The sequence below is a fragment of the Sinocyclocheilus anshuiensis genome, unplaced genomic scaffold (genome assembly GCF_001515605.1).
Source record: "Sinocyclocheilus anshuiensis isolate Anshui unplaced genomic scaffold, SAMN03320099.WGS_v1.1 scaffold283, whole genome shotgun sequence".
NCBI classification, from domain to species: Eukaryota; Metazoa; Chordata; class Actinopteri; order Cypriniformes; family Cyprinidae; genus Sinocyclocheilus; species Sinocyclocheilus anshuiensis.
Window position 1 is genome coordinate 6,281,861 of NW_015549605.1, and position 24,151 is coordinate 6,306,011.

Consider the following 24,151-nt stretch of genomic DNA (forward strand, 5'->3'; position numbering starts at 1 on the left):
ATATGTATGTATGTATATAAAACAATAATCATGTTAATGTCTTCTCTACTTTCTCTACTGTAATGTAGTGCATTGAAACAGGGACCTCCCACTTGCTCTCGTGTCCCCGCCCCTTTCCATTGAGTCTTTGATCTCTGCTCTGATTGGCTGTTTTGAATCCCTCTCAACTGAACATTCCAAGACTCGTGGAGGAAAAGCAGCTCCAGCTTCAGCTGATGCTCAACGCACCCACGCGCGCGTGCCCCTGCAGCCAACTACACACACAACTAAACACACACATTTAACGCTGGTGAGTTTATTCGTGTTGTTTTTTCAACCCCAAACTCTCGAAACCAGAGAGAGAGAGAGGACTTTGTTTATTTGATCATTATGTCCTTGTTTTAAAAGATAATTTTATTAGAAAAGTAAATAAAATGTCAACAAACCTGTCTTAAATAATAAAAGCCGGTTTTTGTTGTTTATTTTTGGCATTTACACTGAAAGATGAGAATTGTTAGGAAGTTGCATGACTTTTCCATGGAGAATGCGTGATGAATCAGCAAGCATTTAAAAATACAGCACGCATATTTGCGATAGTGGATCATATTCTAATGGTTTGAGCTAGTATGATCTTAAAATATTGAGCTGTCTGTCTCTGAATGTGTCAGTGGTGATTGACAGATACATGTTTCTACAGGGACATTGAGATGTTGCCCAAACATGTTTCATAGTCTGCTACGTATCTCATTAAAACTGCTCATTATGATGATCATCTGAGCTTTATTCTGAATGTTATAGCTTCATCTCTCAGAGATGTGTGCTAAATACACATCCAGCACCAGAGGAGGGGAAAACTGCAGGTGTTTCCTGATGGAAACTGCAGCCATAAAGTTTTCAGCATGTCCTTGAGCTCTGGCAGGGAATTCTGTTTATCGCCAAAGATTTTCTTGGTCATGCTGAAGTGCTGTTAACAGATTAAATGTGCCAGTAAAACATTTCAGGAAGCTGAGTTATTCTTTTATGGCATGTTGTGAATAACTTGCATTTATTGAGTAGACACTTTGATGCCAAGCAGCTTACAATGAGAAAAACTATAGCGCAAGTAGTGAAAGACCGATAAACCAACCGATATTGGACATTTTAAAACCATAGCAATTAATTTTGTTATAGATATTGGGTAAAACATGTGTCTGTTGCCACACTTTTGTTGCCATGATTAAACTGTTCTCATATATAAATGATGTAATTTTAACAGTTTTATCCGCAAACCTGCTTTCAAGATATCGGTGTTTGCATTGGCCATTGAAAACCCATATTAATCAAAGACTAATAAGGAAACTGTTTTTTTTTTTTTTATGTTTTAAGAGTTGATGCATATAACGGCATAAGGAAATGCATTTATTGTTAACCTATTGCTGCTCCAGTTTGCTTGAGTTTTTATTTTGAAGTTGCCATGAAACTGAAATAGTGACATATCTTTACTTGCATATTCTGATGATATCTTCTATCATTTTCACCAGAAGGTCCAGTTATGAATTTTGAATTTTTAACATTACAAAGCATGCATGAATGAATTGTTCACAATAAGCTCTTGAACATGCACTTAGAAAATATATAGTGTGAATTTCATACTGTCTGTAATTCTATGATTGTTATTTTTGTGTAAACACTAGCACATGTAAGCCTCCCCAAAAACACCCCACCCATATCCTGCAACTTCACCGACCATCTGCCTGATACACGGCATCAGGGGGTTCTTGAGCTTGAGAAGAGGGAGAAGGGAGTAAATCCTGAAATAAATGAATGGTGGGATTAATTTCCCATGATCTCTGGTGCACATGCTGGTCAATGTTATGAATCTTGGATTACTGTTTGTTTATTAATGATCCAGAGCAGATGATTAGTGGGACGGGGGTGCTGCAGACCCTCTGTGCTTGCTGCTGACTGCTTAATTGTTAGTGTCTTATAGCAAGTCATTGCATCACCATGACACCGGCTTCTGTTTACATTATGCCACATAGTGTCTCCATTGGTTTTAAGTGCCGGTTTTGTCAGCATTGGTGTCCTGCAATCTGAAATCTAAAGGTTCTTTATTGGCATCGATGGTTCCATTTAGAATCTTTAACATCCGTGGAACCTTTCCATGATTCTTTATGGTGGAAAAAGGTTCTTCAGATTTAAAAAATGTTCTTTAAACTAAGGAAAAAATTGTTCTTTTAAGAACTGTTGTTCACTGAAAGGTTTTTTGGGAAACTGAAAACAGTTCTTCTGTGGCATCGCTGCAAAAAAAAAAAAACATTTGGAGCCCTTATTTTAATGAGTGTGAACAGCTCTCGTTTTATGTTTTAGATTGGCGTGCAATTCTGGATCTTTTATTTCTGAATCATTGTGGTGAGGTCATTGTTATGTTGAGCTGTGTTGATCGCTTTGTTTTGGTGAATTGCAGCTTTGTTTTGTAATTGTAGAAGCATGAGAACATAGCTTTCCTCTTGTCTTTTCAATAGGGATTATACTTTAAACTGTGTGAAGTGATTCTCTAAAGCCTATAGAGTCTCAATTATTTAATCTCGTTCTTGACTGTGTCCCAAAATGTGTGTCATTTCTCTAACTAGACAGCATTTTGGGTGTTTACAAGCATGTTTGAACATTTTTGCAACTGAATGCACCTAATGCTGTCTAGGTAGGGAGCTCAAGACAGCCAGTGTCGGTTAAATGAAACAGAAATTAAATGTACTCACCCTCAGGCCATCTAATGTTTCTTCATCGGATTTGGAGAAATGTATCATTCCATCACTTGCTCACTAATGGGTTTGAATGGGTGCCGTCAGAATGAGAGTCCAAACAGCTGAGAAAAACATCACAATAATCCACACCACTGTAGTCCATCAGTTAACATCTTGTGAAGCGAAAAGCTGCATGTTTGTAAGAAACAAATCTATCATTAAGATGTTTTTACATTCAAATTGTTCCTTATGGCCAAAATATGAGTCCATAATCCATAGTATGGCTTCCTCCAGTGAAAAAAGTCCATCATCTGTTGTCTCTCACAACAAAATCCACCCACATATTTGTTTAGAACTGTTTTGGCTTGTAAATGCGTTATGGATTATGGACTCGTATTTTAGCAACAGTTTGAAGTTAAAAGATTTTTTTCCTTACAAACACGCAGCTTTTGTTTTCTCAAGACATTAATTGATGGACTGGAGTGGTGTGGATTACTTGTGAATTATTGTGATGTTTTTTATCAGCGGTTTGGACTCTCATTCTGACGGCACCCATTCACTGCAGAGGATCCACTGGTGAGCAAGTGATTTAATGCTACATTTCTTCAAGTCTGTGTTGGTGCAGAAAAAATAACTTTAAAAGTGTGATGTGTGCATGGTTTTTTAGATAACTGTTCCAGAGCTGGTGGCAGGTGTATAAGAGGGGCTTTACTCTGCTTCACGGGGGATGGGCTTCTGACCCGTGGTTTATCGGACGCCCATCCTCTCCGGGACCATTAATTCTGTTTGTGTGTGTGTTGATGGCTCTGCCTACTAATGAAAGCAACTGACAGGCCAATTAAGATCACAAGCAACGCCACAAAAGAGCAGGAAGGGGAGGGGCTTTGATTGATGGCCGGCTATTTTTGGGACCCATGTGCAAGCCACTGGTGCACATACATGCAAACAAACAGAAACACGCATGCATACATGCATGTTCCACGTGTCGGCTCACGTCTAGAGGGAGGAGAAGCAGCCGGCCAACGGGGATGCGTCTGGAAGCGTGATCCTCTTACGTGATTATGTGGTGACCTCCTGAGGAGCCATGTGGACAGTGGACACCCCCAGTCCTCGCTCCCCTTTGTGTCGTCGCATTTAATTAAAGCAACAAATCGACTGTAACTCACGCAGACGTTCATTATAGTAGGATTACAACGTTAGAGCGCTTTGTGTTCTGTCTGACGTTCCGCCCAGCCTCATTTCTGCAGCAAAAGTCACTGTCTTTATTTCTTATGTTTTCTGTGGGCGTGTCTTTTATCAGGGCGAGCAAATCGTCTGCTGAGAAGTTACTCATGCTTTTATCAATAGATAAAAACATGAGTAATAGAATTTTAATCCAAAAAGTGTTTAAAATTTCCATCAAAACGAATGTCATGTTACATAAAAAATGCGTTATATACTAATCCAGACTCATGTACTAGTACATATAATTATTCTGAAGTCAAGCCATACAATATTTAATTTAAGTCATTATTCTTTGTTGTTGTTTTTAATATACTTGTTTATTCAATTTGAAGTTTATTGCAGCTATTTGTTGCTGTCTGCTTTTGAAAATTTAACATGTTATATTCAATTTCGGAAATATTGGAGAAAATATATGATTGGACTGAAACATTAGTTGTGTTTTAATGTAATCCTGTCATTTATGCAAAACCATGTAGTTTCAAATGGTTTTCTTTGATGTTCCGTGAAACTTAAAAGGAAAGAATTAATAGAATTTTCATGTACTTTTCCATCAAAGTGTTTTAAAGGGGTCATATGATGCGATTTCAATTTTTCCTTTCTCTTTGGAGTGTTACAAGCTGTTGGGAAAATAATGTGTTTTTTTAACCTTAAACCGCATAAACACATTTCATTACACCAAATACACAAAATAATGTTCTTTTTAGCAACATCATATGACCCCTTTAAAGTTCCAACAGGGACTGTTAAGCTACATAAAAGTGAATTATAAAACCAAACCAGACTCATGTACTAGTATATGTAATAGTTAATTAGTCATTATTCGTTATTATTTTTTATACTTTTTTTGTCCTATTTATGTTTGACAGCTATTTGTCACTTTCTATTTTTGAGAATCTGACAAATCGTCCCCTTGGAATTATAAGGTTCTATCCGCATTCTGAGTAGTCTTGAGATATTGAGCTTCAAAGTTTTTGCATTCCATTCGACTGTGTAGATAGAACCTTTTTGTTTTTTTAAATAAAAAGTCCCAAAATGTAAGTAACATTAAAAAATCTATCACATAATCTAAATAAGTTGTCACAGAATAAGAATATTGTGAATAACTCAATTTTGACAAAAATGTCAGATAGAACCTTATAATTCCAAGGGGACGAAATGTGATCTTCGTTTTCATAAAAGGAATTATGTAATTTAGGCTGAAACTTTAATTAGTCGTGTCTTAAAGGGATTGTTTACTCATGCATCATAAATCTATGATCTTCTGAATCTTCTGAAAAGAACATCAATTTTAAGTCATTATTTACTCATGCTTTTTTTTTTTTGTCCCTTTGAAGCTTGACAACTCTTTGTCACCATCTACTTTTGGGAATCTGCTAAATATCTTCTTGTCTGAAAAAGATAATTGCATGTTTTCAGGGCTCTACAGTGCGACCATTTCAGTCGCATTTGCGACTGAAAACTACTGCGTGTGACTATAAACATTTTTTTAAGAGCACCAGTGCGACTGACCCAATCATCATCATACTTGTGATTGCGCTCAGGGGAGCTTCAAATGTTTCTATGTGTTTTTGCAGCGTTGAGTAATGTATCACAGACGTATCTCACGAATAATCAATTGAATGAATGATTCAGTGATAAAAATCAGTGACCGCCACCTGCTGGCAGTTTTTCATGTTAAAAGTATCTTTTCAGTTATTTAAATCATTTAATATTTCTATATTCAAAATTTTATATTTAAAACATTAATATCATCATGAATTTATGGATTTAATTGCACTCATTCCACTTCTGAGCCTCATTAAATGTCTGAAAGTACACCAAGCCACTTTTGTGTTCTTCTGTGCCACCTCTACAAATTAATTTTGTTAATACTGATTTAATTTGATTGGTAACTTATATTTCTTATTCTACTTGTTCTTATTCTGTCGTTTTAATTACAATTTTTAAAAAGCTTATAAAATATAATTTTTTAAGAATTTGACAAAAGATGACATACTTTTAATAAAGTTAGAGGAGTCAAATATCACCTCGTAATGGGACGGCTACTTTTTGATAACATTTTGGATAATTGTTTAGACGGTGCTCCTAAAATTTTGAACGTGCTCCTACATTTTTTAAGTTAGGAGCACAAGTGCTCCTAAAAAAAAAAGTAAGCGTAGAGCCCTGGTTTTGGAACAACATGAGTGAGTAAATGATGACAGCGTTTTAATTTCAGACCGAACACCCATTTTCCTTTAAAGAGACACGGTTCATTTTAGAAGCACACTCTGTTGTAAATAAACACAGAGCAGTTGGACGTGTCTCTCGGCCAGCGTGTCCGTTAGTGACGGACTCTTTCCACCGGCCGTTATGTTCAGACAGAGGAATGTGGCCCTTGAGACCCGAAGCCACACTGCCACCCACTTCATAACCCACAGACATCAATTCGGGGTTTGTGTGTTGACATTTTGTGGGCTTGAAGTGCACACAAGACGGGCTTGATTTGAGCTCTCATGCTGTTCCTCCAGTAATTAACTAGTTCTCTCGCTCTTTGTGGTTTTTTGTGTCTGGGTGAAGAGAGAAAGCGATTGTTTATTCTCTTGGTGCCCTTCAAAAAATGTCCAGATTCTTTTGTGTGCTGTCATGGAGGAGTTTGCTGTGAAGGACTGAGCGCGAACGAACCTTGGACTCTGTGTGTGTGTGTGTGTGTGTGTGTGTGTGTGTGAGTGAACGAGGGGGTTGTAACAATAGGACCATTGTAAATGCTTGGCTGGGATTGGATGGGGGTTTGCTGAGCGGCTTCATTAGTCAATCTGTGTTTCCCTCTCTCTCTCGTGTGCTCGCATCTTCTGTCAGCGGGTCGTTGCAGGAGTGTGTGGTGGGATTTACTGCGTTGAGGTGTTCAGGTGGATTGTCTGCTGGCAGCTGGACTGGATTCGTCTCTGTGTGTGTTTCTCAGGTGAGCATCTCGCTGAGGAGATGATGGAGATTTAGGATTCACATGAGCGTGTCACTGACAGCGTGTGTGTGTGGCTGTTATTGTGTGAGTATTAAGTGTGTGAGTGTGTGTTTAAGGAAAGGAGACGTTCGCTTTGTTTCCTCAGCTGTGCTTATGTTGCCCGAACTGTCTTAATCTTGCCGCTTGCTCTCTGGTATTTGGTCATAGTGATTTTTTTTTTCGTTATTAAACATTTAACAGTGAGCTGCAGGCGATATTATCCATCCTGCGATGGGACAGACAGGGTTTAAGTGGAGTAAACTGACATGAACTGCGTGTGTTTGTGTTCACAGGAAATAACTGGCATGTCTGAGCTGATGTGCGTCTTTGTTTTAACAGCGTTTTATCTGTCTCTCTTTCAGAATGTGGATGTGAATCTCTCTTTTAACTAATGATGGCGGTTCAGGCTGGTTTGCAGGTATGCAACTTTATGAATTTATGCTTTTGATTATGTGCTTTTGCATGTTTATAGAATTAGAGGGAGAGTGGATTCGAACCTGCATCCCCAAGATCAGCTTTTTTTTGTGTGTCGCCAGCCGCTGTGTCACAGTGTGATAGTTTGAATATGGTTTTAGAAGAAAATGATGTTGGTGATGTTGTGGGTCAAGATCTGAGCTAGTTAGAGAAGAGTTACATGTTCAGATGGGTGATTGACAATAAGTCAAACAATAATGGCATTGTCCTATGGTGCGACTATATACTACATGTAACATTTGAAAGATGGATAAATTGAGAATTATTTCATGTTATGTCAGATACTCTTTTTGTCAAAATAAAACAATCAAAATGTAACTTTAAATGCTGCATAACAAACATTTTGTACAGTTTGGATTGGAATGGATGACATTTATCATTTATTTTGTCAAATACAATAAACTAACATTTAAAATGTTTAATGCTAAATAAAAACAATGTAATGAAAAATGGATTAGTTTGGATTAAAATGGGTTAAAATTAGCATTTTATAGTTATTGAATCATTAGTATTTATAAGATTAACTGTAAGTGAGTGTTAGGTGACTACAAAGCTAATCTAAATGTAAAAATGTGCATTAAATGCATGCACAAATTTATATCTAATATTGACTGATACTAAATTAATTTTCTTAGATCAACTGATAATGTAACAAAAATAGTGCATCTCTAACTTTCTTTATGCGCTACACACATATATACTTTTAAGCTATTATCTGTTGAAAAGAACTACTCGGATACACCTGCTCTTTTCTTAAAGAGGAAACCTGACTCCATACGGCTCCAGGGCAATATTTCCCGCCATTTGTGTTCTAAATCGCTTTGAATTTGAAGTTTGAATAATCTGCTGAACATTCCAAATAGATAATCACAGACATGTGTTGTTGATTTTACACCATCCTGTCTGAATCTGAAGTGATTGGGAATTCAGAATGTGTCCATCTGATGTCATGTGTGAACCGACCACATTATGTAATGCCATTGCAACTTTTGTGTGTGCATGTGTGATTGATTGAACACACCAGACTGTTTGCATTGAGTTAACAACCATAAGTGAGAATTAGAGAGGTCCACAAGCAAACACTGACAGTACATTTCAAGAAAAGTTTAACCGAGCAGAGCTGACCGAAATCTGCTATGGAATGGTAATCTTGGATGTCTTATATAATATGAATAAAACACCCCCACATGGAAACGCTTTCCTGTTTAATTAGTCAGGCTTTGTGCGCGAGCAGAAGAAACACTCCATATGTGTGTTAGTAGGAGCCTGAAGCTCTCGCTCGTTCTGTTCCTCATGGGAGTTTGATGCATGTGTGGGAACAGCAGGGTTCATGTACAGAAAGGGTTATGGGATTTCTCTCGGAGTGGCCTGCCTGTGTGTGATTTTTAAAATAGTGCTTTTGTTTTTCAGTCATTCCCAGCGCAGCAATGAGATTTAGGCTCTTTTAAAGATCTGGTCGTGCAGAGTATTGGTAAATGTTTCTATGGTTTTGTGGTTTGTGTGTTTCAAACAGATGTTTTGCATCAGTCTCAGTCAAGTCACATTTATTTCTATAGTGCTTTATACAATACAGATTGTTTCAAAGCAGCTTTGAAGTAATAAAATAACAGAATCAATGATCAAATTATTCAAATATGAGACAAATCTAAATTCTGCTATAAAACAGCTCTATAAAGACAATAGTGCCTATTCAGCTCAAGTCAGTTCAATTAGTGTTGGTTCAATTCATGTTTGTTGCAAAATTAATCTATTATGAAACAAATCTGATTAAGCTATAAAGCAGCTCCCAGGGAAAAATGTTCTCAAAGTTTTGAATAAACATTCTTCCAGTAATATTAATACGCTCATTCAAAGTTATCTGGTCTTTAATAATGTTCTCAAAATGTTAGCAGAAAAACATTATTTATACATCGTTCATGGAACATTTTATTTCTAAAACATTTTAGTTGGACGTTTGTGTAACATTTTTTAAAAATGTTACTACTTGTTTCGGAACATTCAGAAAACATTCAAAAGTAACATTCATATAATGATTGCAAATTTATAAAATGCAATGTTCCCTTAACGTTTGCGTACCCTTCAAAAAATGTTTTTAAAACATTTAACAAAAAACATTTTTAGAACATTGTCATTATCCAGGTCAATTCAGTGCAGTCAAATCAATAAAAGTGTCGTTCGCTAGTAGTATTACTCATACTCATTAGGGATGGGAAGATTCCCCGATTCGCTCGGTGCATCGGCATAAAAAGTTAACGATGCGATGCATCGGTTTAAAAAGTGTGTATCGGCTACAAGTCGGCATTTGTATCGCGATGCATCGTTTCTAACATATTTGCATCGGTAAAAACCGATTTATTTATATATAATTACTAGTGGATGTGCTATACTTTTATTATTTAGAAAGTGACCAATAATCTGTGATCTATGTATTTGTTTGTCAAGCGCGTTCTCTCATCACCGCTGCTGCGTGAATATGACGCATCACAACACCATGGAGACCCGAGAAAAAACTGGGATTAAAGTCCAAAACCTGACTTGAAATAACCTAACAAATCAATCGGGCTAAAGCGGTTCCCTAAATGACAAATTAAGTTCTCACAATCTCACTAATTTGTGCACGCTTATTCTTAAGCAGCCCGTAATGTAGATCATGGATCAAATGATCATGGATTGCCACCATGGCAAACAGCTAATATATTCGTGCTGTTTAATGCATTTGAGACGTTGTGTTTTCCTCAGTGCATAACTGACATGTCACAGGTATATTTTTCTTCATCTGTAAATGTCAGAAAGTCACGCAAACATATTCATTTTGCTGTCAGGAGTGGGCGAGGCACGCGAGAGCAACGAGCGCTGCTGCACGGATGCACGCTAAACAGACAGAGCGCAATCGAATAGGAGTGCAATAATTCTGAGTAAAATATAAATTTTGCTAAAATATTGGTTGTTGGACATTAAATGTGCCTTTTGTAGAATTTTAAACCTTCATATAAGTGTATTTTTATGATAGCAGTAGGTAACTGTAAAGGGACTATTGTAATGGGTAAATCATATGTAAGCTAGTTCAGTACTAATTACTAAGCTCAAATGAGTTAGTGTGTTTCTTATAGCAGTTTAGAAGTCATTTTCTTTATTATTTATTTTCATTTTAATTCAGTGATTTTAACTTTTAATTTAGTTATTTTAATGCTTTAAACATCGCATCGGTAGCTGCTTCATATGCATCGAGATGCGTATCGTATCGGCCTCAGTCATGAGATGCACATCCCTAATACTCACTGTTAGGGGTTTGTTTGAATACTTAAGCCCAAGTTTTTAAATTCAGCATGTTTGTGTGACGTCTGTGAGAGGTTTTACCACAAGTTCACTTATGAGAGTGTTGTTTTATATAAATGTTATTACTCCTCTGTTTGTGTAAGTTGTCATTTGTTTGATTAGTCATGTTTGTTAGTGCTTGAGTGTTTGCAAACTGCCCTGATTTCAGCAGGGTCGCCGTCTTTCCGGAGAGAGAGCGTGGAATCTGTGTGAGGGGTCATTGTGGCCCCGAGACAGTTTTGTGTGTGTTTCTCTGTGTGCACATGTTGAGCTGTCTGGTTTTCCTCTTTCTCTCTCTCAGGCTTTGTTCGGTGAGAAGTTTGATGTCCCATTACAGAGTCCTCGCGGCCTGCGCTCTCCCCGGCCCGGCCCGGGTCTGGCTGATGTGTTCCAGTATGACCAGTGGTTGGCTGTGCGACACGAAGCCACACTGGTGCCCATGCAGGAGGATCTGGCCATCTGGCTAAGCGGCATGCTGGGTAAACCTGCTCACGCAAAACAAGCCGTCTATGACTCACTCTCAGTGCATGAAAGCGAAAAATTACTGCTATTATTAGTCTATATGTCCTTTCCTTTCGTCGGTCAAATAACTGAAACCCAAAGCCTCATATATCAAGCAAAGAAGTGTGGGAAACGACGTTTGCTCTCGTATAACGGTGATATACGACCTCCGAAACAAGAACTCAATCTCTCGGTCTTTGTAGAATAATGGAGGGTGTTGCCCTTACCTGTCTGTCCACATGCTGAGCATGTTCACCCGGGCCAAAGAACGTTCACCCATAAACCTATTGCTCTGTTCGTTGTTGTGTTTTTACATTAAGTCCTTGTAATCCTATAGTCCTCTTTTAGATAATAATACGTTGTGGAATTTGAACAAAATACTCTAAATATGACTGTTTTGTGCTGTCGACCTTGTTTATTATCCACTTACAGGGTATTGGCGATTGTGGCGTGATAGGTCTGAATTTTATTTGTTATTCATAGTTTTCAGTCACGTGACTGGCGTGGAGACCTGGAGGACAAAACAGTCATAGAACTGCAGCACAGGCCTGTCAATTTTACGTGTATGCCTTCAGCAGATGCTTTTATCCAAAGCAGCTTACAAAAGAACACAGCAATTCGTCAAGGGGCAAACAATATTCATAATATACACTGCCTAGTTTATTAGACAACTAGATTAAGGCAAGATTAGGCAAGCTACAAAAGAGGAGAACAGAGAGAGTGAAGGTTTTGGAAAGTGACTTTTTGCCTCATTGTAAAGTTGTCTCGTTCCATCTTGTACTTAAAAGTGCTCTATGTAATATTTTGACTGTACTAAAGCATAAAAATACCATAATATGTTTGCAGATATTAAGGAAACATGCCAAGTTTACATACTTGTTTCTCCAAAAAAGCAATGCTACAGCCAGTTATTCTAGTGAATAACATGAAATGTGTGTTCTGTGTCGGAATGTCTGTTTTTTTTTTTTTTGGTCTGTGTGACTCTGCCCACTGCCAGTTTACCCAATAGGATTTTGACAACCCAGGTTGCCAGTTGGTGGAAAACACAGCATGTTGCAGCCATGTAAACCAGCAAACCAGATCGCAGATTCTATCTGACCTAAAAACCCTCGGAATCCAGTTAAAAAGCTCTATGACCAGAGGAATAAGTATGGGATTACATCTCTGCCACAATTCTGTGCGCGAAAGATCATATTTTGAGCTCGCAAAAGTGCGTTTTGCACGCTCATGAACTGAGTTTTGTGGAGAAAATGTTTGTCTCGCAAAAAAGAAAGTATTTCGAGCGCACGAAAATCAATTTTGCATTTAAAATACATTTTTGGATGTCTGCAGACCTTCATTTTTGCGCAAGCAATGTTTCACTAGCTTGCTCACCTGATGCCCGCCCTCAGTGCTCTATAAATGCCAGCAGCTCTCATTTCTGTTGTGAATCCTCAATCTGGCAACCCACATTAGCGTCGAGTCAGTCAGTCTGCTAGACGTACTACTTACTGCACCTTTAACATGAACTTATACAGTGATATTAAAAGATAACATTTCATTGATGATGTGTACTATATACAAGCAAGCAGATGAGCCTTGAAAATTAATGTAACACATTAAGCATTTTCCCATAGAAAACCGTAATAAAGAAACTGCTTAATGTGCAACTTTGCGCATTGCACTCATATTCTGGGCTCATGTGCTTACCTGTATGTAGTATGCTTAATTAATATAGTGTATAGTGGATTTGGTTCTCCAAAATCACTGTCTTAATGGTTTAAGCCACATTAGGCTTTTTTAAACAATTGTTTTCAATGGGAAAAGCGCATTGCATAACTTGTGTTCATATTCTGAGCACATCTGTATATAGTGTGTATATAGCACAACTGTATATAGTGTGCATCATCAGTAAGGTGTATACAGAATCTGGTCACTGTTTTAGTATATACGTGCTTAGTACAATCCTGGTAAAAATAACTGGTAGGAAAGCCTTGTTTTACCCTCTACGTGAAAACGAAGATATTGTACTTGTGATCATCAAAGCCAGCTCGGGATGGCATAATGATGCTGAATTCAATTAAAGGTTACAGTTGTTCTGAGGTCATTGGAAACATAGATATCTGTGTTTTTGTAGGTGAGCAGGTGACAGCCGAATGCTTCATGGAGGAGCTGGACAACGGTGTTAAACTGTGTCGTTTGGTTGGAATTCTTCAGAGTAAAATCCCACAGGACTCGGAAACACAGGTGCGCAAGGAATGTGTGACGTGTGGTGGGCGGCAATGCAGCTCGGATAACCGCAGGACTGTTTGTGTGTAATTCCCATTTCTGTTTTGTTAGCTGCTGTCAAAGAAAATCCAGTTCAAGAAAAACGCCTCCCCTGGATCGTTTTTCGCTCGGGACAACACAGCGAATTTTCTGTCCTGGTGTCGTCACATAGGAGTGGACGAGACATATCTGTTTGAGTCTGAGGGTTTGGGTAAGAGATCTTTTGATCAGGTGTCTAGGTGCAATGTAGAATTAAGTCCCCGCAGTGGTTAACGGTTAAGTTATTGTACTATTCAGCCACGAGCAGAACGGGATGTTTTGTGCATCGCCTAGTTTCTATTTCTGTCATGATGGATGTACTGCCACATTAATCCAAAATCCTTATAACCTTATAACATATTATTTATTTATAATATTTAAAACAATGTTGCTTACATTGTTGCAACAAAACGTTATGAAGTGAAGTGATACTTTGCTTAGGGCCATGTGATTTCCACAATATGGAAAACGTGGAACAGAATCACAGAATCCAGTCATAAAAATGTAATTTTGGATTGATAAATTAATGCTATTATCAAATACACACAGAAACACATGCCTTCACTACAAACCACCAAAATAAAAATTTGGTTTAACTTGAAGAAATGGTGACAGACATATATTATTATTGTACAGTAGAATGTACTTAAGTTTACATAAACAGTTTATTATAATTTTTTTTATGAATATCACTCAATGTTTCAGACATTTCCATCCATATTTTAATTTCCATAATAAATTTCTGTTGTGCATAAGTTTGTTATTCAGCTTTGTTTTCACTTTGTTTGTATTTTTGTATCTTTTTTTTTTATTCATTTGATTTACATATTAAATGATTAATTAAAATAATATTTTATGCATTCATTTGTTTTATGGTTTTTGGTAATACATTTACAAACCATAAAACACACATCACAGAATTTTGGAAAAAATAAAACACAATAGTGTTTTACACAATAATAATATATTAAATTGTTAAAATTGTATGAATTCACTTGATTAGACATGTTTTTTGATTATTATACAGAATCCAAAGAATTAAACCAAAAAACACAGAATTTGGGAAAAAATAAATCCAAATTTGGGAAAAAAATAAACTGACTTCATAGATCTGCTTGCTACGATTCATGATTATTTTTATATCAATATTACAAGAAAAATTAGACTGGGTTGAAGGTTTTGAGTGGCATGAAGACCAGCTCTCCAAAACGGATAGACTTCACCTGCATCTGTCCAATCTCTCACTGTCAGTCCATTAGAACTGGACTTTAATCATGTTGGTTAAATGAATGTATTTAAACCGAGACCAGCGTCCTCCTGTGCGTCCTCTGTGGCCCCGCTGTGCTAATGTGTCTCTCTCTGAGCTGTTTAACAGACCGTAATCGTTTCAGAGGATCTGTGGCCGTGTACGTCAGTTGAGCTGCGGCTCCGCACGTCCCCGGCTCTCCGTAAATCCATGATGTTAATGAGTGTGAGCGATCTGGGGTGTAAGTCATTAACCTGACGACCCTAATGCTTGCTATCCTGAAGAGCTCCAGTTATCAGTCCATGTGTCACCGTGCATTATGGGATGCAAACTGACAGAACTCAGTGTGACCTGTAATCGGGCCGGTGTGAGAGATGGGCCAGCAAGTTTCCAAACCCAAACGAATGTCAGTGGTGCATGTGGCTAAAACCGAGACTTTCTTGAAGTTTTTTTTTCTTTCTTCTTTCTTTCTTGATATTTTTTCCAAAATTATGATTGGCTGACCTGTGTGCATTAAAAATGAGTAACAACATTTACTACTGAGTTGAAAGGTTAATTAATTATCTTTTTGGAGTTTTAAGACCTGAAATTATGAATATGGAGTACTTTTTAAATTTTAAATGATTTGATTTTCATTATATAACCCATTCAAGTCAAGACACTACAGGCAAACCATTGTTTTTTCATGCACTGGTCATTTTTGAGATTTTAGGCTATCTTGCGTCTATAACATGCCTTCTTTCAGACTAGTGGAACGTAGTACACATTTAAGTCAATTTCTAAAAAATTTTTTGCTGGTGACAGTATTTTCTGATTTACGGAGACCTACAAAACCTTTGACTCTTATATAGCAAAATAAAACAAGAATTTTGAACCTGGCTTTATCCAATATTTAGATTCTTGTTCTGGAAATATATGCAAATGAGTGCATATGTAATTATATAATGCCTAATTTTGCATATTTAAACAACATATCAGAAGCAGGGTTATTATCATTAGCTAAAACTATTAAAAATATTTTTGTTAATTGAAATAAGGATGACATAAAATTATACTTTTTGGATGAAAAGCTTAGAATAAATGAAATTTATTTGAAGTTTAAGTTAAAGCACCAAAATGATTAAGTGGAAATAAATAAAAACTAAAATAAAAATAAACATTAAACTAAAACAGTAATACTTAGTATTAATAAAATGAACAAAAGCACATAATATCCTCTGTAAAAACCTAATTCTAATATGTCCATAAACAAGAATTTTAAAGGCACAATATGTAAGATTTTTTTATTAAAATATCCAAAAACCACTAGAACAGTGTTATATATTTTGCTGACTTGTGTCTCAGTCACAGCGTCATCTAACTATGCCTTTGTCTCTTGTTTATTTTGAATACACGCCCTCTAGCGGCGAAAATGACATATTGTGCCTTTAAGGGAATTTTTTATTAAATATTACTTCATTTGCATATTTACATGTAACAAAATTGTGTTTTAATGTACTAGGATTAATTAAATGTATAGTGATATCTATTAGTTAAAACCCTGTACCTGTTATGTCTGTAGCCTTAATAACTTTGACTGTTAATGATCGCTGAGTAATTATGGTAACAGCTCTCCCTCCCTTCCCCAGTCCTGCATAAAGAGCCGCGGCAGGTGTGTCTGTGCCTGCTGGAGATCGGACGCGTCGTCTCCAGGTAAACGAACCGGCTCTGATGATCTCGTAGGTGACAGATGTCAGGTTGTGCTTTGGGGTCAGGGGCTGCTTTAGGGGCTTTAAAGTTGGGCGGAGGGCAAATTTACACGGATTTTACAAGATTTAAGTGAATTGGCTTCAGTGCTTAGAGCAGCTATTGTGCTGTAGAGAATCTAAAACAAATCTGAGTTTCTAGAGTTTCTAGAATAACACAACAGTGACAATACATGTATAATGTAAATGGCTTTATTTTGCAATAATGACCATCTGAATGTATATTATCTTGACTATTACCTTGAAACTTACCAAATAAATGTAAAATTCTGATTTGAGTTTGACATTATTTTATTGTGTGAGAAAATCAGCAGTTATTTATGCCATTTAATGTTAATTATAGCAAAGTTAAGTTAAATTGTGACAAAAACCCAAGCTAACGTGTAAAACATTAGAATTTACTGTTAGGACAGTTTGTTGATGGGGTGTTTTGTTTGTTGGTTTAGGTATGGGATAGAACCTCCGGTTTTGGTTAAACTGGAGAAGGAAATAGAACTGGAGGAAAGTCTAATGATAACGGCTCACACGTCTCCAGTAAAAACATTCACTGTGTGCTGTCAGCACGGAGGCCTGTATCACGCTGTGAGTATCACACACTGTATCACACTGAGGTCAGGCTTTTAGTTTGAGTTGAAGCATTATCCTACTCTTTTTAGAGTTTGTATACAGTATGTATAGCTGGATCTGTATGCATGCATTATCCAGATGACAACCTGCAAAATGTGCATTATACAGCAGGACACACTTTGTTTGTGTGTGTGAGAGAGAGAGAGAGAGAGAGAGAGAGAGAGATACTGTTTCCCACCATGCAATGCACTCAACTCCATTTCAGTGTAACAAATAAACTGGAAGTGATAAACTACAATTTAACAATCTTTTTCAATCAGACTGCCAAAAGTCAAGCTATTTTACCTAGAATTGTATTAAGAATCCAAAATAACCATAATTAAGAGATTTTACAATTTGATATATTACAGCATTCTGTTCCGCATACTGTATAATATAATGTTAATACTAATATGTTTTCTGTAGAAATCATTACCCATTTCACAGTTTAACTGTAGGCTTAGTCTAGGGTTATTATGGTGAACTGAAACTAAAACCATAAAAAACATATTCATTACTTGAAATAAACTACCTGAAATAAAATTAAAAATGTATTTTTTCACCTAGTTGCCAAGGCAAACGTTCTCATTTTAGTTTAAGTTGAAGTACTAAAATAACTTTAAATAAACAAAAACTTGATTAAAAACTATATAGACATATTTTTAAAAAATATATATAAATAAATAAAAATGACAAAAAGACATCAAAATTACTAAAACTTTAACTGTAATTAAAATAAAATGAAATGAAAAATATTCAAATAAAATCGAATTTAAATAATAATAACAACAATAATAATGATACTAAAATAAGACTGGCTTAATTTGAAATATTGTAAATGTTCAGGAGTATTAAAGGTTTGAAGAAAATGTGTTTTATTTGTTAGATTTTCCTCCATGATGAGGCTCAGCATCGCACTTCGTTCTGACCCAGTTATCATACATCTCCAGTTGAGTTTATTGTTTGTTGAGTGTGTAAACAGCAGCTGTTGTTTAGAGACATGCTTCATATTGGGGAACGATTTTGCCCTAAACGCTAACAAATTCACTGTCTCTCAGCCAAATAACCAGTGGGACATCCTCGGGTCCTGAGTTCAGTGCTGAAAGTTCATACATTATCTGCAAACTAGCTGTTATCTTTCCATCTTGCAAGAGAGTGAATTTTTCTCTCATTTCACCCGAACAAACTCTTCTGATTTGTAGGATCGTGCGGACCAGGATGACCCTCCCTGTAACTGCACACAGAAGTTTTCCATCGAGTATCTGTCTGAGGGACGCTACAGGCTCGGAGACAAGATCCTGTTCATCAGGGTAGGAGCAGCTTTTTTACGAGTCTTTAAAGTCACAATAAAGTGGAAGTAGCAACAGATCTTTTCTTGCATATTGTGACATACTGTACGTCCAAATGTGTAAAAGATCAGAAATGATCAAATGTAGGGCGGGACTTGGTTCTATGTATCAGCTGTTCATTGGATTTTAAGATGTGGGCGTGGCTCTCTAAAGTGGAGGTGGGGTTTAAGAGCACTAGATGTTTAGAAAAGCCCTGCAAACGTCATCAAAGAGAAGTGTCCTTTCACTGGAAGATCCAGTTATGACATTTTGATCCAAAAGAAAAATGTGTTCCTGTGGCTCAGTGGTAGAGCATTGCATTAGCAGCACAAAAGGTCGTGGGTTCAATTCAGGGAAAACACATACTGGTAAAAAAAAAAATGTATAGCCTGAATGCACTGTAAGTCACTTTGGATAAAAGCGTCTGCTAAATGCATAAATTATAATTATAATTAATTATTATATGCATGGATGAATTGTTCACATTCATCTATCAAAATCTATAACATGCATTTAGAAAGTAGGTAGGGTGAATTTTCATTTCATGCTGATTATAAGAATCAGCACTGTTACATTATCTTGTTTTCATTCTGTTAAAATCCCATTGCAGATAAACCGTATGCAAACACGCTCATCTGAGCGCGCTTGCCTCTCATTCACAACTACTGTAGCAATCCACTAAAGCCAATCTAGTTTGTTTAACCAGCACATGCTGAACTGTCATAACATTCGCTCACACAAACACACACATCCAGATTAGGTAGAGCATGCAAATACACACAGTGTATATTGAACTAAACCGTACAACTTACTGAAATGATTCATGTCTCATGTAATTGTTCAGTCAGTGTTTAAACCACAGAACGACAGCTTATAAACAAAAAAAAAAACATCACATTTACCTCAGAAAAGCCATTCAATATCCATAAACTCATTATCTAGTTAGCTTGAAAAAATAACTCTAGAGAGGAGCATTATGATAAATATATGCACTATATTACATATTCATTATATTTTTTACTTAACCTGTTGAATTCATTAATATGTATAAATCTGTCATGAAAACAAGTTTTTATTACAGACATTTTTTAAATGTTTATATTTCAACAACAAATTGGAGTTGAAACATAATTATACAATGAAAAAGCTGATATAAAAGCTGCCTAATGTGCAATTTATATGTTAGTACAATAAAAAAAAAAATGCTGATTATTAAATAAATTTGATTAATTAATTATTAAATATTTTTTCGATTTGAGTTTTTTTATAAATAAAAACGTCAGTTTTGTGTAAAAATTGATTTCGGTGCATCAGTTTAGGTTTTTTTTCAGTGTTGATTATTACATTTAATTAAATAATTGATTATTAAATACATTTTATTTGGAAATCGAATATATAAAATTTAATAAAAACTGTCTTGTGCAATTTACATATTTATATACATCTTAGTTTTTATTTAAATGTGGATTATTAAATGTGATTATATAATTGATTATTAAATAATTTTTATTTTTTGGCTAAATAAAAACTAATTAACTAATAAAAACTGTTTTGTGTTTAATTTACATATTTATATACATCTTAGTTTTTATTTGAGTGTTGATTTTTACATTTGAATAAGTAATTGTTTATTAAATAAATGTTTGTTTTTTCTTTCGGTTTTTGGCTAAATAAAATCTAATAAACACTGCCTTACGTGCAATTTACCTATTTATATGCATCTTAGTTTTTATTTGAGTGTTGATTTTGAAATGTATTATATACATCTTAGTTTTTATTTAGTGTTGATTTATTAAATACATTTGATTATTAAAAATACTTAATATAGTAATTTCGGTGCATCACTAGTATACATTATGTTGCTTACTAATTAAAGTCCTCTCTCTTAGATGCTCCATGGGAAGCATGTGATGGTGCGTGTGGGTGGAGGTTGGGACACTCTGAAAGGGTTTCTGATGAAATACGACCCCGACCGCGTGCTGCAGTTCACCACTCTGGAGCAGAAGATTCTAGCCTATCAAAAAGGCCCGTCCGGCTCAAGCCCCGCCCACAGCTTGCAGGCCGCACAGCCGCCCACAATGGACCCCATCGCAGCCGTTAACCTCCTCCCAGAATCGTCCTCTTCATCGTCATCCTCCACGACATCTGTGTCCAAACCCAACACGCCTACACCCGCGTCCCGTGGTGTCGCCCAATCGCCCGCTTCCACGCCCTCGATGCCTCGCAGAGCCGCCGCACCCAAGATGATTTTTCATTGGCTAAATAAAAACTAATTAACTAATAAAAACTGTTTTGTGTTTAATTTACATATTTATATACATCTTAGTTTTTATTTGAGTGTTGATTTTTACATTTGAATAAGTAATTGTTTATTAAATAAATGTTTGTTTTTTCTTTCGGTTTTTGGCTAAATAAAATCTAATAAACACTGCCTTACGTGCAATTTACCTATTTATATGCATCTTAGTTTTTATTTGAGTGTTGATTTTGAAATGTATTATATACATCTTAGTTTTTATTTAGTGTTGATTTATTAAATACATTTGATTATTAAAAATACTTAATATAGTAATTTCGGTGCATCACTAGTATACATTATGTTGCTTACTAATTAAAGTCCTCTCTCTTAGATGCTCCATGGGAAGCATGTGATGGTGCGTGTGGGTGGAGGTTGGGACACTCTGAAAGGGTTTCTGATGAAATACGACCCCGACCGCGTGCTGCAGTTCACCACTCTGGAGCAGAAGATTCTAGCCTATCAAAAAGGCCCGTCCGGCTCAAGCCCCGCCCACAGCTTGCAGGCCGCACAGCCGCCCACAATGGACCCCATCGCAGCCGTTAACCTCCTCCCAGAATCGTCCTCTTCATCGTCATCCTCCACGACATCTGTGTCCAAACCCAACACGCCTACACCCGCGTCCCGTGGTGTCGCCCAATCGCCCGCTTCCCCGCCCTCGATGCCTCGCAGAGCCGCCGCACCCAAGAAGATTTTTCATACGCCCACCGCTTCACCGAAAATGACCCCTCTTTCATCGCCCATCCCGAAAAGAAGCCCGCTTCCCCAGTCAACCCAAAAAGCCCCTTCCGCTGCATCCAAGACCAGACTGCGCCCGCGTGGATCTCCATCTCAACCTCGCAGTCCCGTCTGTCCCGAACCCACCTGCAAGCTGCCTAAACCTTCAGCCCCACCGACATCTGCACAGAAACCGGCCCGGCGCGACGCACGCCCGCCTCCAGCACCCGTCTGCTCGCGGCTCGCCCAGAGACGCCCTCCTTCCCCTGCCTCTGCCCTGCACTTAGAGTCCAGGAAGGGCCGTCCTGTTTCCCCTCGCTTGGCTCCGAATGACCCCAAACAGACGATTCCTCTCGCAAAACCTGTTGCGTCTGTCAACGCTAAAACAACCCACAGGAAACCTCTGGTCAGCAGTAACCCTCCCGTCCAGACGCCCGCTGTGAGCAGCACTACCCACAAACACACGGCACGGACGAAACCCAGCAAACGCGATGAACCCTACTTTGAGATGAACAATAAGAGAAGGGTAAAGAACTAAGAATGCTGGGATATGTATGTATGCGTCACACTTCGCATACAGATTTATTCGGATGCCATATTTAATTTTAAGTGAAAACGAGGCTGTGATCGATGTGTGCAGTCTGTTTGATTTGTTGGATTTTTTAAATGTTGAAAGTACATTTTCAAAACATTGAAAATATATTTCTAGTGGCCAAGCTATGAAAATTAGACTTTTAATTCAGAACAACCTATTAAACATACTGCACATCTGTCTATAACAGCCACATTTTAATTTGCAGGAAATTAAGTGACATAACCTGTTTTTTTTCTTCTTCTCATCTGTCAAAACGTCTGTCTCAGGCTTTCATTCGTGCTGGGATATATAGTAGCTACTGCGGCGCTGAGGGTCACGCTTCACATACAGATTTATTCGGATGCCATATTTAAATGTATTTAAGTGAAAACAAGTGCAGTCTGTTTGATTTGTATGTTTTAAATGTTGAAAATACGTTTTCGAAACATTGCAAATACATTTTCGTTTCTTTGAAAATGTTTCTAATGCACAAGCAATGAAAATGAGACTTTTAATTCAGAACAGCCTTTTAAACATACTGCACATCTGTCTTTAACAGCCTCATCATTTTCATTTACATTAAGTTAAATATGACATAATCTGTTTGTTTTCTTGGCATCTGTCAAAATGTTCAAGCTTTCATTTGTGCCATACTAAAAATCCTCAGGTTATGCCTCGGATACATTTTACACAAATTAACACGTTTTTAATTTCTTCTTTAGCTACTGTAATTATCATTATTTTAGCTAAGAGGTTAGGAAGCATTTATAGGTTTAGTTTAAGTGTTTGAAATTATGCACGGTTATGCACAAACTCATATCATCGTCATCTTTTGTGTTTAATATCCGTTACTTTTTTTTAAGTCAGTCCATGTCTGTTACGCGATCTGATTTGACTCCTGATTGGGTTATAAATGTATTAACATTGCTTATTAGTACCGTAAATCATTTATTCACTGTATGTCAATGTATTCTGAGCTCATAAGAAAAACCAGCAGAATGTTGGAAAGGTAAAGCGGTTTAGACTAATGTCTGTCTTTATGCATGATGTGCTACGGGGCATTCAGATCACGTGAAACGTGCAAAGGTCCACTTCATGTTTACATTGAGAGCACTGTTACTGTATTACATAAGAGACATATGTAGATGAATCCACTCTCATTGTTCCAGCTCTAATCTGACACCCCATAATATGCAGAAACACCTCTCTATGGCAACCAAAGCGAAATTCATGTTTGAATCTTGTATGGCATCATTTTAGAGCACATTTTAAAAACTATTTTAGAGTATTAAGGGTTTACGTGCCTTAAATTTGTGTTTGTTGGAATATAGGTGTGGTTTATTATCAAACACTTGAAGAGCTGTATTTAGTCAGGATGGTTAGTTTGGCAGGTACTGCGAAATTAATTTGTTTTAAGTTGGTCAAACAGCCAGCTGTTATTAAATGAAATGCTACCTCCTTTACGCCACACAAATACTACTGACTCAGTCATGCCCATAAACACCTGAGCTTTTATTTTATTACACTGTCCAAGACAATGCTAAATATTTTCCAGTTTATTCAAGAGTTGTGGTCTATACAGAAAGGTTATTATAAATATTAATTTTATGTGTAAGGGTAATTGTTCTCTCTTTTTTTCCGGATATGGTTCTTTTAATTATATATTTGTGCGCCAGATTGTGTGAGAGAGATTCTTCCAGCACTTTAAGAACATTTATGTTTTGAATGTAGCTTATTTTCGTTGTTTTGTTTGTTTGTGTCTTTGAATTCTGTCAAATAAAGATCTATACAGTGTATAATTTGCTTGTAGCCTACTTCAACGGCAACTAATTCGTTCAGAATACCAGGTAAGTTTATTTTATCTTAATTTTTGTACTGGCATTGTGTAAATATCAGGATAATATTACAGTGAACATGAGTTTTACTACATCAATCTCTGTTTATATGAGATTATAATAGTTTATGTGTGTGGTAGTGCTGCGGCCTAGTGGCTAAAAACACAAACTACAACCTCAAAGTTACCAGCATTTTATATTTGACTTAACCAGTGCAGTCTAATCAGTAGTTTATGCCAGGGTTATTATAGTTAACTAAAAGCTAAAACCATAAAAAATGACTGAACTCAAACTCGAATACTAGGACAATGGACTAAAATGGTAA

At 36.8% G+C, this 24,151-nt stretch overlaps 1 protein-coding gene across 2 annotated transcripts; it reads left to right on the forward strand.

Moving 5' to 3' along the window:
• The first annotated feature begins 170 nt into the window (after positions 1-170).
• LOC107658977 (GAS2-like protein 3) lies at positions 171-23,716 on the forward strand. Of its 2 annotated transcripts, none has more exons than XM_016447726.1 (10): positions 171-289; positions 7,266-7,321; positions 10,994-11,171; positions 13,310-13,419; positions 13,513-13,651; positions 16,354-16,417; positions 16,917-17,052; positions 18,279-18,386; positions 20,294-20,647; positions 21,389-23,716. In XM_016447726.1, the coding sequence occupies exons 2-10, from the start codon at positions 7,295-7,297 to the stop codon at positions 21,953-21,955; spliced, it is 1,683 nt and encodes a 560-aa protein (XP_016303212.1). In that variant the 5' UTR covers positions 171-289; positions 7,266-7,294; the 3' UTR covers positions 21,956-23,716. The 2 variants fall into 2 exon arrangements, with proteins under 2 accessions (XP_016303212.1, XP_016303211.1); XM_016447725.1 differs by lacking the exon at positions 171-289 and adding an exon at positions 6,605-6,864.
• The last annotated feature ends 435 nt before the right edge of the window (positions 23,717-24,151 follow it).